General features: G+C 39.7%; 1 protein-coding gene across 44 annotated transcripts in view; it reads left to right on the plus strand.

Annotated features, from left to right (window-relative positions):
* AKAP13 (A-kinase anchoring protein 13) overlaps nt 1-13,058 on the plus strand; it is a 351,999-nt gene that overhangs the window by 90,770 nt on the left and 248,171 nt on the right. For all 44 annotated transcript variants that reach the window (XM_005560406.5, XM_015453327.4, XM_015453326.4 and 41 more), the window contains exon 2: nt 5,858-5,901. In XM_005560406.5, the coding sequence (XP_005560463.3) occupies nt 5,869-5,901 (33 nt within the window). In that variant the 5' untranslated portion in view covers nt 5,858-5,868. The remainder of the gene's footprint in view (nt 1-5,857; nt 5,902-13,058) is intronic.

Genomic DNA, 13,058 nt, shown 5'->3' on the forward strand with positions numbered 1-13,058 from the left:
ATGCGTTCTCATTTTAATTTTTTTTATTGGTTCTAGGGACTTTTGGTGAAGATTGTAGATTTCTTCAGTTTTACACATTTAGGAAACGGTGTCTTTTTAGTTACTTCTAGTACAGTTGTGACGTATTGAATGACAAGGGACTTTAAAACAGATGTGCTGTGTATAATGTTTTCTTCCTATTAAAAAGTAATATCTGTTCATTATTTGAATAGTTACAATTAAGAAACAGATTATTTAGGGTTGAAAATTTCCTGTAATCTCCAGAGATGTGTACACTTAACATTTTGGTGTTTGTTCCTCCAGATTATTTTCTATGATTATAGTATTATATTTTAGAATGTAGTTTACCTAGCAATGTATTTTAAGAAGTTACCAGAAAGGTGTTTCTGAGTATCTGAAGCCTTTCATTTAGCCATTTATGGATTTCAAAGTGTCTTACATGGGGTTAGTCTCCCTTGAGACTCGGGAATTCTGCAAGAGGAAGAAGCAGTGGCTTCTGCTATGTGTCTGTCATTGTGCTTTAATACTTTACCTGGATCATCTCTTCTACTAACCCCACAGTATAGGCAAGCATCATTATGCTCTTTCTACAGATAAGAAGGCTAAGTTTCAGACAAGTTAAGTGACTTGCTCAAGGTAATACAATTAATTGTAGAGGACTTGGGATTTAATTTGATTTATTATCTAGAGAATATTGTATGGCACCCTATTATTTTCCTGTATTGAGATGTAGGTGGCAGGGGTGAGGGGGTTAAGCTGCAAATATCTGTGAGATGTGTAAAGCTGTTGGTTAGAGACATAGAGACATACTGTTTCCTTCTTCTTCTTCTTCTTCTTCTTCTTCTTCTTCTTCTTCTTCTTCTTCTTCTTCTTCTTCTTCTTCTTCTCCTCCTCCTCCTCCTCCTCCTCCTCCTCCTCCTCCTCCTCCTCCTCCTCCTCCTCCTCCTTCTCCTCCTCCTCCTTCTCCTCCTTCTCCTCCTTCTCCTCTTTCTTCTTCTTTCTTCTTCTTTCTTCTTCTTTCTTCTTTCTTCTTTTTTTGAGACAGTGTTTCTCTCTTGTTGCCCAGGCTGGAGTGCAATGGTGCCGTCTGGGCTCACTGCAACCTCCGCCTCCCAGGTTCAAACGATTCTCATGCCTCAGCCTCCCCAGTAACTGGGATTACAGGTGCCTGCCACCACACTCGGCTAATTTTTGTATTTTTTATAGAGACGGGGTTTCACCATGTTGGCCAGGATGGTCTCAAACTCCTGACTGAGGTGATGCACCTGCCTCGGCCTCCCAAAATTCTGGGTATACAGGCATGTGCCACAGCATCCGGCCTAAGGGGACACAGTGTTTCTTTGGCTTATTAAGGGGTATTTGGTTAGTATATAAACATTTTCATAGCTTCTGAGGTTTTGCAGTCATTTGCTCAGACATTATGGGTTGGTGGAAGTGCTTTCTGTTCCTTCTCCCAAACCAATCACACAACCATGTAACTTCATGCCTGAGTTTCTGTGTGGTCCTCTATAGTGACTGAGTTTTTACGTAGTTCTATGCTGGCAGCATGAATTTCAAAAATCTCCAAACTTTTGCTATTGCTAATCTTTGTGAACTTTGCATACCCAGCGCTGGTACATTCTGATGATGGTGTCTACACTGCACTCTATGAAGAAAAGACTGATGATTGTTTATATTAAAATGCAGGAAGAGAATTGTAGCAGCAACTTTTGTTTCTCTAATCAACAACACCATAAGAGACTTACTATGTGTGGGCAGTGGGGGAGAATGTTAATTTATAAATTGAGATAGTTGTATTAAAATCGAGTGACTCTTATTTTGACATAAAGTGAATGTGTCTCTTTTATACAGCAGAAAACTATTAGATGTGTTTTTTCTCAGCATTATAAAATAAAGTGGAAAATGTGGGAAGAATACAAGTCCTTAACTAGTGTGCTTCTGCTTATTTCACACCCCTCATATTTCTGATTCCTTACAACTATAGCTGGCTTTACTCCTGAGTGGTGAAATTGATGAACATACTTAAAACCACATCATTTAAGACTTTGCATTTTGACATTTCCTCCTCTTCACAGTCTTTCAAATACTAGGCAACCTGTAGGGTTCCATTGTCTCTGTCATGTGTTGTCCCTGTGTTACACGAAAGCAGCCCCAGTGAACTTGTGAATTTGCTCAGTTGTTTCACTGGCTACTGGGTGAGGAAGAAGTAGGATTTTCTCTTTTAAAATTCCTTGGTGAAATCATTGGATGGGCATGGTGTGTTTCTTTAATTTTCCTTTTGGTCAAAAATCTGACAGCAAAGACTTTCAGTGGGTCTTGGTCTTTCAATAGATTTAGTTTTTAAGTGTGTTTACTCTGACCGAAAACTGCCTTCCTGTAATATGCTCTTTCCTTTAGAACACAGTTCTTAAGTAGAGTTTGTTTAAATGTATAACATAAGTTAATCCTTTTATATGCAGTGAGGTTTCACATCAGAACCCTGAGTTCTCAATGTTGTGGCAGGTTTAAGTGTCTAGAACACCTTTTACCTGTTTTTTCTATTACTTGCTTTTGTATTTTGGGGGTAAATGATATCTTTCTCAGGGAGGCCTTCCCTCAGCACCATGTTTAAAATGGCATCTCCCTCATTTGCTATTCCTTCTTCTGTTTTATTTTTCTCTATAGAATTTGTTACTGTGTGAAAACTATTTATTTTAATGTTTTGTTTACCTGTGTTACCCCTAGAATAATATCTATGAAGGTAGTGATTTTTGTCTATTCCTTCTGTACCTACAGAATTTTGAGGAGTATGGTGTCTGGCACATTGTGGGTGCACAATGACAGCTGAATTAACAACTTCAGGGAGAGTTTGTAGGATGGGGCTGGAGGTGTAGGGCAAGTCAGTTTTTAGATTTTGAGGTCATTAGCAGGAGAGCGTTTTATGATGCGGAGGGAAATACATGTTTTAACGTCAGACTGGGTTTGAATCTGGTCTCTCCAACTTACCCTTTGACTTTGGTGTTAAATGATTTAACCTTTGAAAGATCAATTTTTTTCACTAGTGAAATAGGGGAAATAGTATCTTTTTAATGGGGATTAAGTGTAATATAAAATATAATGCTCTGTAAATGTTAGTTTTGTCCTTCCCCTTGTGTGTCAGCATTGTGGAAGTAGTGTAAAAGCAACCTGAATTTACCAGTCTGTTTCTGGAGCCTTCTGGGGTCATTACTTTGATTACTTTTGACAGATGCATTCTTTTGAACAGCCTGTGTTGCCAGCATAACAATGACCTGTCCCTTTGACCAGTGTAGGGGCCAGACACTTTGTCATCCCTCTTTTAATCCATGTATCAGAATGACTCTTATGAGTTCTGGCTTTGAAAAATGTTTAGAGGAGTTTATAATTCCAAACAGTTCAGATGACATCAGCCCTTTCTTAAGAGTCCTCTGAGTTTGCTCAGCTTCCTCATTCCAGTGTGGTGGGAACCATTCAGTTAAATTGATGTTTGTCGTCTTTCCACATAGTCATCCTAAGTTTCTTGCAAATCACGAAACATCAGAGGGCTGCTAAGTCACTAGTTTGTCTCTGTAGATTTCTCTAATCCAAGCTTGTCCAAACTGTGGCCCACAGGCTGCATCCTGCGAGGGCTTTGAATGTGGCCCAACACAAATTCGTAAACTTTCTTAAAACATTGGTTGGGCATGGTGGCTCATGCCTGTAATCCCAGCACTTTAGGAGGCTGAGGCGGATGGATCACCTGAGGTCAGGAGTTCAAGACCAGCCTGGCCATCATAGTGAAACCCTGTCTCTACTAAAAATACAAAAAATTAGCTGGGTGTTGTGGCGGGTGCCTGTATTCTCAGCTACTTGGGAGGCTGAGGCAGGAGAATCGCTTGAACCCAGATGGCAGAGGTTGCAGTGAACCAAGCTCGTGCCACTGTGCTTGAGCCTGGGTGACAGAGCCAGACTCCGTCTCAAAAACAAACAAATTTTGAGATTTTCTTTTTTTGCAATTTTCTTTAAAGCCTATCAGCTATTACTAGTGTTAGTGTATTTTTATGTGTGGTGCAAGACAATTCTTCCAGTGTGGCCCAAGGAAGCCACAGGATTGTACGACACTCTTTTAATTTTTGTGGATTAACAAGGTGTTAATTCCTGTATCAGTTTCACTGATATTTCTTCTGCTTGATGCAGGAACACTTGACAAGTTAGTTAAGGTAGATCGGTCCATACATTTATAGGTTCTTTCATTCCCTTGTCCTAGGCAAGTCTGAGCAGGACCTGGAAAACTGATTAAAAGTCCAGTGAGCACAGTGAGCTTAATTGTAATTTAAATGGATATTTAATACATTGAGAAGGTTCTCAAGCCTTTCAATCTTTCATTTTCATCCATGCTTGCTATTTGAATCTGATGGGCTTGGAATTGACTTTGTTCTTCTAAAAATGTTGGTTGGTTATTGCTACATTTTTCAAGCTTGGTTTTCAGTGTGGATTTCTGCAGATAATTTTTACACCTAAAGTTACAAAGTCATTAAGTGAAGGCAGTCAGGAAGGTAAGAGTACCCTGAGCCAGGAGGTCTGTTATAGAGCATGGGGTGGACCAGAGAATGAATGGGCGTGAGCATGGAGGTGGTTCAGTCAGTGTGGGAAAGCCACCTGCTTGTCAGCTTTCTACTGCGTTGTCCAGCAGAACACATTGAAGCTTGGGGCCTGCAACTGGTGTGGAGGTGATTGCATTTAGGAGGCTGATGTAAATTTTTTCCCTCTCAAGTGTGTGTTAACTGCTTTTTGGCGAAGTCTTGATCCAGGACATAATGCAGCTTGATCTGTGGCAGATCTGTGAGGATTTTAATATCGAGAGGGTTCTGTTATTTGAGTTAGGCATAGCTAGGCTACCAAGGCATTGCTTTTCAGTCCAAACATTTGGTCATTTCAATTTATTGTTAGTGAGGCTTTTGTGATATGTTAGAACATGAAGTTTGGGATTTTGTCTGTTTTTTTGCATGTATGAAAGTTTATACTGTTGTTTATATTGCTGGTTAGTATGTGCCTTCGTTTACCTGTTGTGAGTAAGAAACTTCCTCAGATCAAATTATAGTGAAGTCACTTGGTTCTGTTTCTCTGACCCTTAAGAGGATGAGATCACTTTATACTCAAATTCAGGGTGTTTGGTAAAGGGCCTACCATGCTGAGCATTTATAGCCTAGATGAAGTCCTGGTCCAATCTCCAAGTTAAACTTTTAAGAACATGCTATTCTTAATGTTCAGGAAGTCAACCCTGGAAGCCTTCTCTAAATCTTAATGAGATTTTTATGAGAATTCATTTAGTGAAAATAACAATCAGGGAATCCAGCTATTAACTCTGAGGAGGGTCATGCCTTTTAATGGTTAGAGAGGCAAGCTGTAGCCTCCCTTCTTAGAGAAGGGGAATTGAGGAAGAGAGTTCTGGTGGCCCTTGCAATCCTCCCCTCACTTTCCAGGCTCCCTAGTAAGACTGGAAGGAGTCCCTGAGTAAACAGCATTTTGTGAGTTTGAGGGACTAGGTAAAAACATACGTGAACATACAATGGTTTTGCTTTGATAACTGTTTTAAATATCCTATTGGTTGTTGAAACTTCTATGACAGTGAAGCCTTTTGTCTTTATTTTTCAATCGGAAAATCTTTCTTGCCCACTTGAAAAGATTGAGTCTGGGATCAATCCCTGATCCCGCTTCCTTCCTGAATCTCTTAGTGTATAGTATACAGCTGGGCATATGGTAATCTCAGGCACGGGATTGTACTCATAGAGCTATGCTTAACACCTAGGACTTTCGGTGGCTTATGTATTTTTGATGACAACTTTTGATTTTATTCTCATTTATTCCATTTCTGTTTCAGTGTCCTGGGTCATGAAACTTAATCCACAACAAGCTCCCTTATATGTGAGTAAATCATGAGATTTCTTTTCCTTTGGTATTTATCTGTTCTGTTTACTTGTTATAATAAGCCACACTCTCACGTGATAGATTCTCAAGGAAAATTTTAACTATATATGCATGAATAGATTTGTGTAAGACTTCAGAAATTGAGTTTGATTTAGTAAATACTAAATGGCTAATCTGTGCATAGAACGGAAAACAAAATAATACCTGTATGACTTGAGAGTTGATTTAGTTCAGGGCGATAGTATACACATATGAAACAAATTGTCCTGCAAAACAGTACTGTAGCTTCTTATTTTTTACCTGCAGTGCATTCCTGTAAAAGTAGTGTGGAGATCCTCCTACTGCCATTGTGATTTACCTTATGTTGCAACTAGATGGCACTATGTCATTGGCAAGACTGCTGTTTTCTTTAGGACTCTGGGTGAAAGCTGATATATCATCTCCCTAAAGTGAGGGACTTAGAAAATAAAATTGATAAATGATTGAATCAAGGCTGGAAAACGTAGGCTCTAGGTGACCAGTCTTTATTATTGTAAGAGTGAATTAATTGGCTGGGTGTGGTGGCTCACGCCTGTAATCCCAACACTTTGGGAGGCTGAGGTGGGCAGATCATGAGGTCAGGAGTTCAAGACCAGTCTGACCAACACAGTGAAATCACATCTCTACTAAAAATAGAAAAAACTAGCTGGGCGTGGTGACACGTGCCTGTAGTCCCAGGTACCTGGGAGGCTGAGGCAGGAGAATTGCTTGAACCCGGGAGGCGGAGGTTGCAGTGAGGTGAGATTGCACCACTGCACTCCAGCCTGGTGACAGAGCGAGACTCCGTCTCCAAAAAAAAAAAAAGTGAATTAGTTGAATTTGGGTGGTGAAAAGTGTCCATTTCATGAGAAGCCAGCTTAGAGTTGTGGATGGTTAGAGCTGTGAGAGGCCAGTAGATGCTGGGTTGCTATGCTCTGGAGTGGGTGAGAAAATTTGTTATAGGACTTAAGGTAGGCCTTGAAGAATTAAGGGTCATTTAGTGGGACAAAACGTCCCCAGAATTAGTTGAAGGCAATAGGCAAATGGTCAGGAATGGGAGGCAGTGAACACAGTGTTGGGTGAATAGTGGGGGGATGGTCATTGGAAACTCTGGCCCACCTGAGTTTGTGTCAGGGAATAATGGGAGATAGGCCAGAAAAGATGGATAAAGCTCAATTGTGAGGGAAGACAAAGGTGTGAGGATTTTGTTTTGTGACCACCAAGAAGCCATTGATAGTGCTTATTTTAAAGATGCTTTTCCTTTTATACATTTATACATAAATACATAAATATACTTAACCATTCTGTAGTAATAATAATCATTTATGTTTCCAGCATAAAATATTCATATAACTTCTGCATAGCTGATTTTTATGTTAAATGTAACGTGTGTTTTTAGAAGATGTTTTATGTGCTCATTTTCTTTCTAGACTACTTAGAGATAATTTATGTTTACCAGTGGGTTTGTATGTGAGCTGAGTACCTTGAGTTTTTTCTTTTTTTCTTAGGAAAATGGGTCTTGCGCTGTCATTCTTGTTGGAGTGTGGTGGAGCGATCGTAGCTCACTGCAGCCTTGAAGTCCTGGGCTCAAGCAGGCCTGCTTCAGCCTCCCGAGTAACTGGGAGTACAAGCGCATGCCACCAGGCCGGGCTAAATTCCCCGCACTTTTTAAAAAATTTTTATTTTTTGAGATGGAGTCTCACTGTGTCGCCAAGGCTGGAGTGCAGTGGCGAGATCTCGGCTCACTACAAGCTCCGCCTCCCGGGTTCTTGCCATTCTCCTTCCTCAGCCTCCCGAGTAGCTGGGACTACAGGCGCCTGCCACCACACCTGGCTAATTTAATTTTTTGTATTTTTAGTAGAGATAGGGTTTCACCATGTTAGCCAGGATGGTCCCAATCTCCTGACCTCGTGATCCACCCGCCTCAGCCTCCCAAAGTGCTGGGATTACAGGCGTGAGCCACCATGCCCAGCCTCTCCCTTTTAAACTGTGTGATTCTTTGGTTTTTCATGTGTATACAGTTTTGTAGTCATCACCATTATCTGACCAGAACATTTCATCATCCCCCAAAAAAGCACCATATCCATTAGCAGTCACTCACCATTCCCTGCTCCTCTCAGCCTGTGGCAACCACTTATATACTTTCTGTCTTTATTGATATACCTATTCTGGAAAGTTCATGTGTATATATATACACACACACAGAACGATCATATATCTATATGTGTGTGTGTATATATATGTATACACACACAGAAAGTTCATATATATATGTATATATAAAATCATGGAATACATGGCCTTTTATGACTGGCTTCTTTAGCATAATGTTTTCAAGATTCACCCGTGTTAGAGCATGGATCAGTACCTTGTTCTTTTTATTAATGAATGACAGTTCAATGCCTGGATATATCACATTTTACTTACCCAATCACCAGTTGATGGGCAATTGAGTTGTTTCCACTTTTGGTCTATTATGCATAATGCTGCTGTGAACAGCAAATTCTGGTGAAGACACATGTTTTCATTTCTCTTGGGCATATACCTAAGAGTTGAATTGCTTGGGTGTATGATAACTGTGTTTAACATTTTGAGAAATTGGAAAACTGTTTTCCACAGTGGCTGCACCATTTTACATTCCTACCAGCAGTGTATAAGGACTTCAGTGTTTCCATGTGCTTGCCAACACAGGTTTTCTGACTTACTGATTTATAGCCACCCTAATGGGCGTGAAGTGATACCTCATTGTGTTTTAAATTTGCATTTCCTAAGTGATGAATGATTTTGAGCATCTTTTTATGTGCTTATTGGCCATTTTTCTGTATCTTTGGAGAAATGTCTATTCAGATCCTTTTCTCATTTTTAAATTGGGTTGTCTTATTGAATTGTAAGGGTTCTTTGTATATTCTGACTACAAGTCCCTTATTAGATACATGGTTTGCAAAATTTTTCTATAATTCTGTGGGTAGTCATTTCACTTTCTTGATGCAATCCTTTCAAGCAAAAAGAATTTCAGTTTTGATAATGTTCTGTTGTTGCTTGTTTTGTTTTGTTTTTTGCATATCTAAGAAGAATTTGCCTAACCCAAAGTCACAGAGATTTATTCTTATGTTTTCTGAGAGTTCATTTTGGTGTATTTTGTAAGGGAAGAGTCCAGCTTTTTTCTTTTGCATGTGGATCTGTAGTTGTTCCAGCACTGTTTGTTGAAAAGACTATTCTTTCCCCCATTGAACTGTCTTGGGCATCCTTGTTGAAATTGATCATAAATGTGAGGAATTTTTTCTGTACTCTGAATTTGATTCCTTTCATTTAGGTTGTCTTTGATTTCTTTCAACAGTGTTTTGTAGTTTTCACTGTATGAACTTGGTACTGCCTTGAAATTTGTTGCTTATGATTTTATTCATTTTGATGCTGTTAATTTTGAGACGGAGTCTTGCTCTGTCGTCCAGGCTGCAGTGCAGTGGCGTGATCTTGGCTGACTGGAAGCTCCACCTCCAGAGTTCACACCATTCTCCTGCCTCAGCCTCCTGAGTAGCTGAGACTACAGGTGCTTGCCACCACGCCCAGCTAAATTTTTGTGTTTTTAGTAGAGACGGGGTTTCACCATGTTAGCCAGGGTGGTCTCAAACTCCTGACCTCGTGATCCACTCGCCTTGGCCTCCCAAAGTGCTGGGTTTATAGGCGTGAGCCACCACACCTGGCCAGTTGTTCAGTTTTTGATTGTTCATTGCTTATATATAGAAATACTGTTGATTTTTGCGTTCTGATCTCTGAAACTATAGCCTTGTGTCAGAGATGCGTTACAAACTTATAATCTAGCTTGTTTGTCCACAGTTTTTAAATGGATGCCTTAGGATTTTCTCTGTACAGGATCAAGTAACCGGAGATCGTTTTCTTCCCTTCCAATCTGGATGCCTTTTATTTCTTTTTCTTGCCTAATTGCCCTGAGAAGCTTCTCTGGTACAACACTGAATAGAAGTGGTGACCGCAAACATCCTTGTGTTGTTACTGATCTTAAAGAGAAAGCATCCACGTTTTCACCATTAAGTATGATGTTGTTAGGTGTGAGTTTTTCACAGGTACCTTTTGTTAGATGAGGACGTTCCCTTCTATTCCTAGTTTGACTATATTTATTATGAAAACATGTTGGATTTTGTCAGGTGATCTTTCTGTGTTGAGATGGCCATGTGGGTTTTTTTCCTTTCATTAATGTGATATATTACATTGATTGAATTAGTTTTTATTTATTTAAAGAGATGGGACCTTGCTGTGTCACCCAGGCTGGAGTGCAGTGACATGATCATAGGTCATGGCATCGTGGAACTCCTGGGCTTAAGGGATCATCCCACCTCAGCCTCCTGAGCAGCCAGGACTACAGGTGTGAGCCACCATGCCTGGCTATTTATTTACGTATTTATTGAGACAGGGTATTCCATGACTTCCTGTAGCTGTGATCTTCTAGGCCCAAGTGATCTTCCTACCTCAGCCTCCTGAGTAGCTGGAACCACAGGCATGTGCACCCATGCCCAGCTATTTTTTTTTTATTTTTTTATTTTTTGTAGAGACGAGATCTGACTATGCTGCCCAGGCTGGCCTCAAGTGATCCTTCCACCTCGGCCTCCCAAAGTGCTGGGATTACAGTATGAGCCATCGTGCCCGGCCTAGTTTTCTTTTTAGAGATAAGTTCTTGCTGTGTTGCCAGGCTACCTTGGTTGAATTTTTAATGTTAAGCCAACCTGGCATTCCTGAGATAAGTATCATTTGATCCTGCTGCACAATCTTTTTTATATGTTGCTGGATTTGTTTTGAAAGTATTTTGAGGACTTTTGTGTCTATACATAGAGATGTGTTCTATAGTTTTCCTGTGATGTCTTTGTCTGGTTTTGGTTATTAAAGGTTTTTAATTAGGGAACTGTTGTAAATAAGTAGTTGTGTTATGCGGAAGGATGGCTCCCCCAAATTTATTCACTTCTTAGTCCCTAGAACCTGTGACTATTTACCTTACATGGCAAAAGGAACTTTTCATACTTGATTAAATTAAGGATCTTAAGATGGGAGGTTATTCTGAAATATCTGAGTGTCCCAGTGTAATTACAGGGGTTCTCATGAGTGAGGGAGGGAGTGTCAGGAGAGTCAGTGGTCAGAGTCAGAGATTTGAAGATGCTACACTGCTGGCTTAGAACATGGAGGAAGGAGCCCATGAGCCACGGAATGCAGCTCTAGAAGCTGGAAATGGCAAAAGAACACTTTCTCCACACAGAGACTCTAGGAGGAACACAGCCCTGCCAGCACCTTGATTTTTAAACAAGTGAAAGTCATTTCGGACTTCTGATTTTCAGAAATGATAATATGATAATAAATTTGTGTTGTCTTAAGCCACTGAGTTTGTGATAATTTGTTGTAACGGCAGTAGAAAACTCATAGAATAGTAGTTTGGGAAAATTAGTGATAAACGATAATTGGAAAGGAGAGGATAAATGCAGTTAGATCAGTTAGAAGCTCTCTGATCTTACCCTCATGGAGCCTGAGAACTTTAGAGTTAGTAAATACTTTAACTAATATATGCTTCAACCTCTCCATTTTAGACGTGAGGAAATGAGGTCTGAAGATGTTGTGATAAGATGCACAGTTAATTGGTGGTAAATTGTGAATTGAACCTTTGTTTTCTGGACTTAAGTCATAGAAACCACTGTAAACTTTATTAAGCTTTAAAAAGTTTCATTCTGTTAGGGAAGCACAGCTCAGTTCCGAGTAACATACTTAATACTTACACTAAATGCTTTGTATATGATTTTGTGTTTAATTGACGTGAGCAGGCTCTACAGAAGAATACTTCTTCAAACTTCACGATTCAAGTATGTCCATCAGCAGTAATACTTAATGGGGCAATATGTTATCTCCCTTTTAAAAGGACAGTAACAGTGTATTGGATTCTCAGTGAACTGAGTCAGGTTGCAGGGATTTATGCTGTTTTGGTGAGGAAAAGTAGCTGTTTTATGATATCCCATTGAGCAGGGTGGTGGGGGCAGTTCTCTGTACCTAGGGAAAGAAAGAAGCAAGAGAACAAAGATTGTGAAGATTTTCTTTTAGATCATATTTGGGATCTGCCAGGGGTGAGTATCATCAGTAGAAGAGAGAATATTGCTACTAAATAAGAAAAAGCACCGTACCCGGAGAAGAACTTTTATCTGTCAGTTAAGACAAATAGGCTGGACTCTAAATAAATATTTTAATCAGCCTTTGAATAAAGATGTGTCCAGAATGCGTTGCAATAGTTTAAAATGTAAGAAAGGTTCCAAAGTGTACAGGTGGCAGTACTGTTGAATGTTTAAATGAAGCTGTTTTAATGAATTATTTTCAATGAAATGTTCACTGTAAAATGTGCAGGACCCTGGGCTGAAACTTTGGGAACTAGTAGCTCAATATGGCTATGCCTTGGTTTTCCTGTCTGTTAGCTCTGATTGTATGAGTACAACCTTTATGTTAGGCAAGCTAGTTATATCACTCAGTTGGGTTTTTCTCACAGCCTCTACAAAAGTAATGATTATTGCCAGATGAATTTATAAGAATTGCATTTTCAGTTCCATTTAGTGGTAGTGCTAAAAACTCCAAGTAGCTTAGTAGTATCCTTCTTGGTATGAGGGCCTGGATCGTTTAGAGAGAGGAAAGATGGAGAGGCAGTGGCAGATGCAAGAAATATTTCAAAAGAAACAGCAGGGCCAAATGCTTTATTAGACAGAGAGAGTGAAAGAGAACCAAGAGAACAGCTGATGCCATAATCAGGTATAGAGAAGGAGGTGATGAGCTTGTTCTTTACACATGTTAGATAAAGTCACATGGATGTCCTGTTGATAGATGGAGGTGTGTACTTGAAACTACAGAGCAAGGAAGTTGGTTTTGAAGTGAGATTGTTTGAGTTATCTCTAAGAGATTGATTCTTTTGACTGTGAGAATAGATGAGCTCTTTGAGAAGGTAAAAGAGTAGATGGAATTAGTATAGTGGACTATGGTGTAGAAGACAAAGTTGAGTCAGGAAAGGAGTTCCAGAAACCTGGGTTGCATTTGAGCCTTAAACATTTTATTCCTGGAGTTACTTAATTTCACTTATATATCAGGATTGGAAGTAAACTTTGGGC

The sequence above is a fragment of the Macaca fascicularis genome, chromosome 7 (genome assembly GCF_037993035.2).
Source record: "Macaca fascicularis isolate 582-1 chromosome 7, T2T-MFA8v1.1".
NCBI lineage: Eukaryota > Metazoa > Chordata > Mammalia > Primates > Cercopithecidae > Macaca > Macaca fascicularis.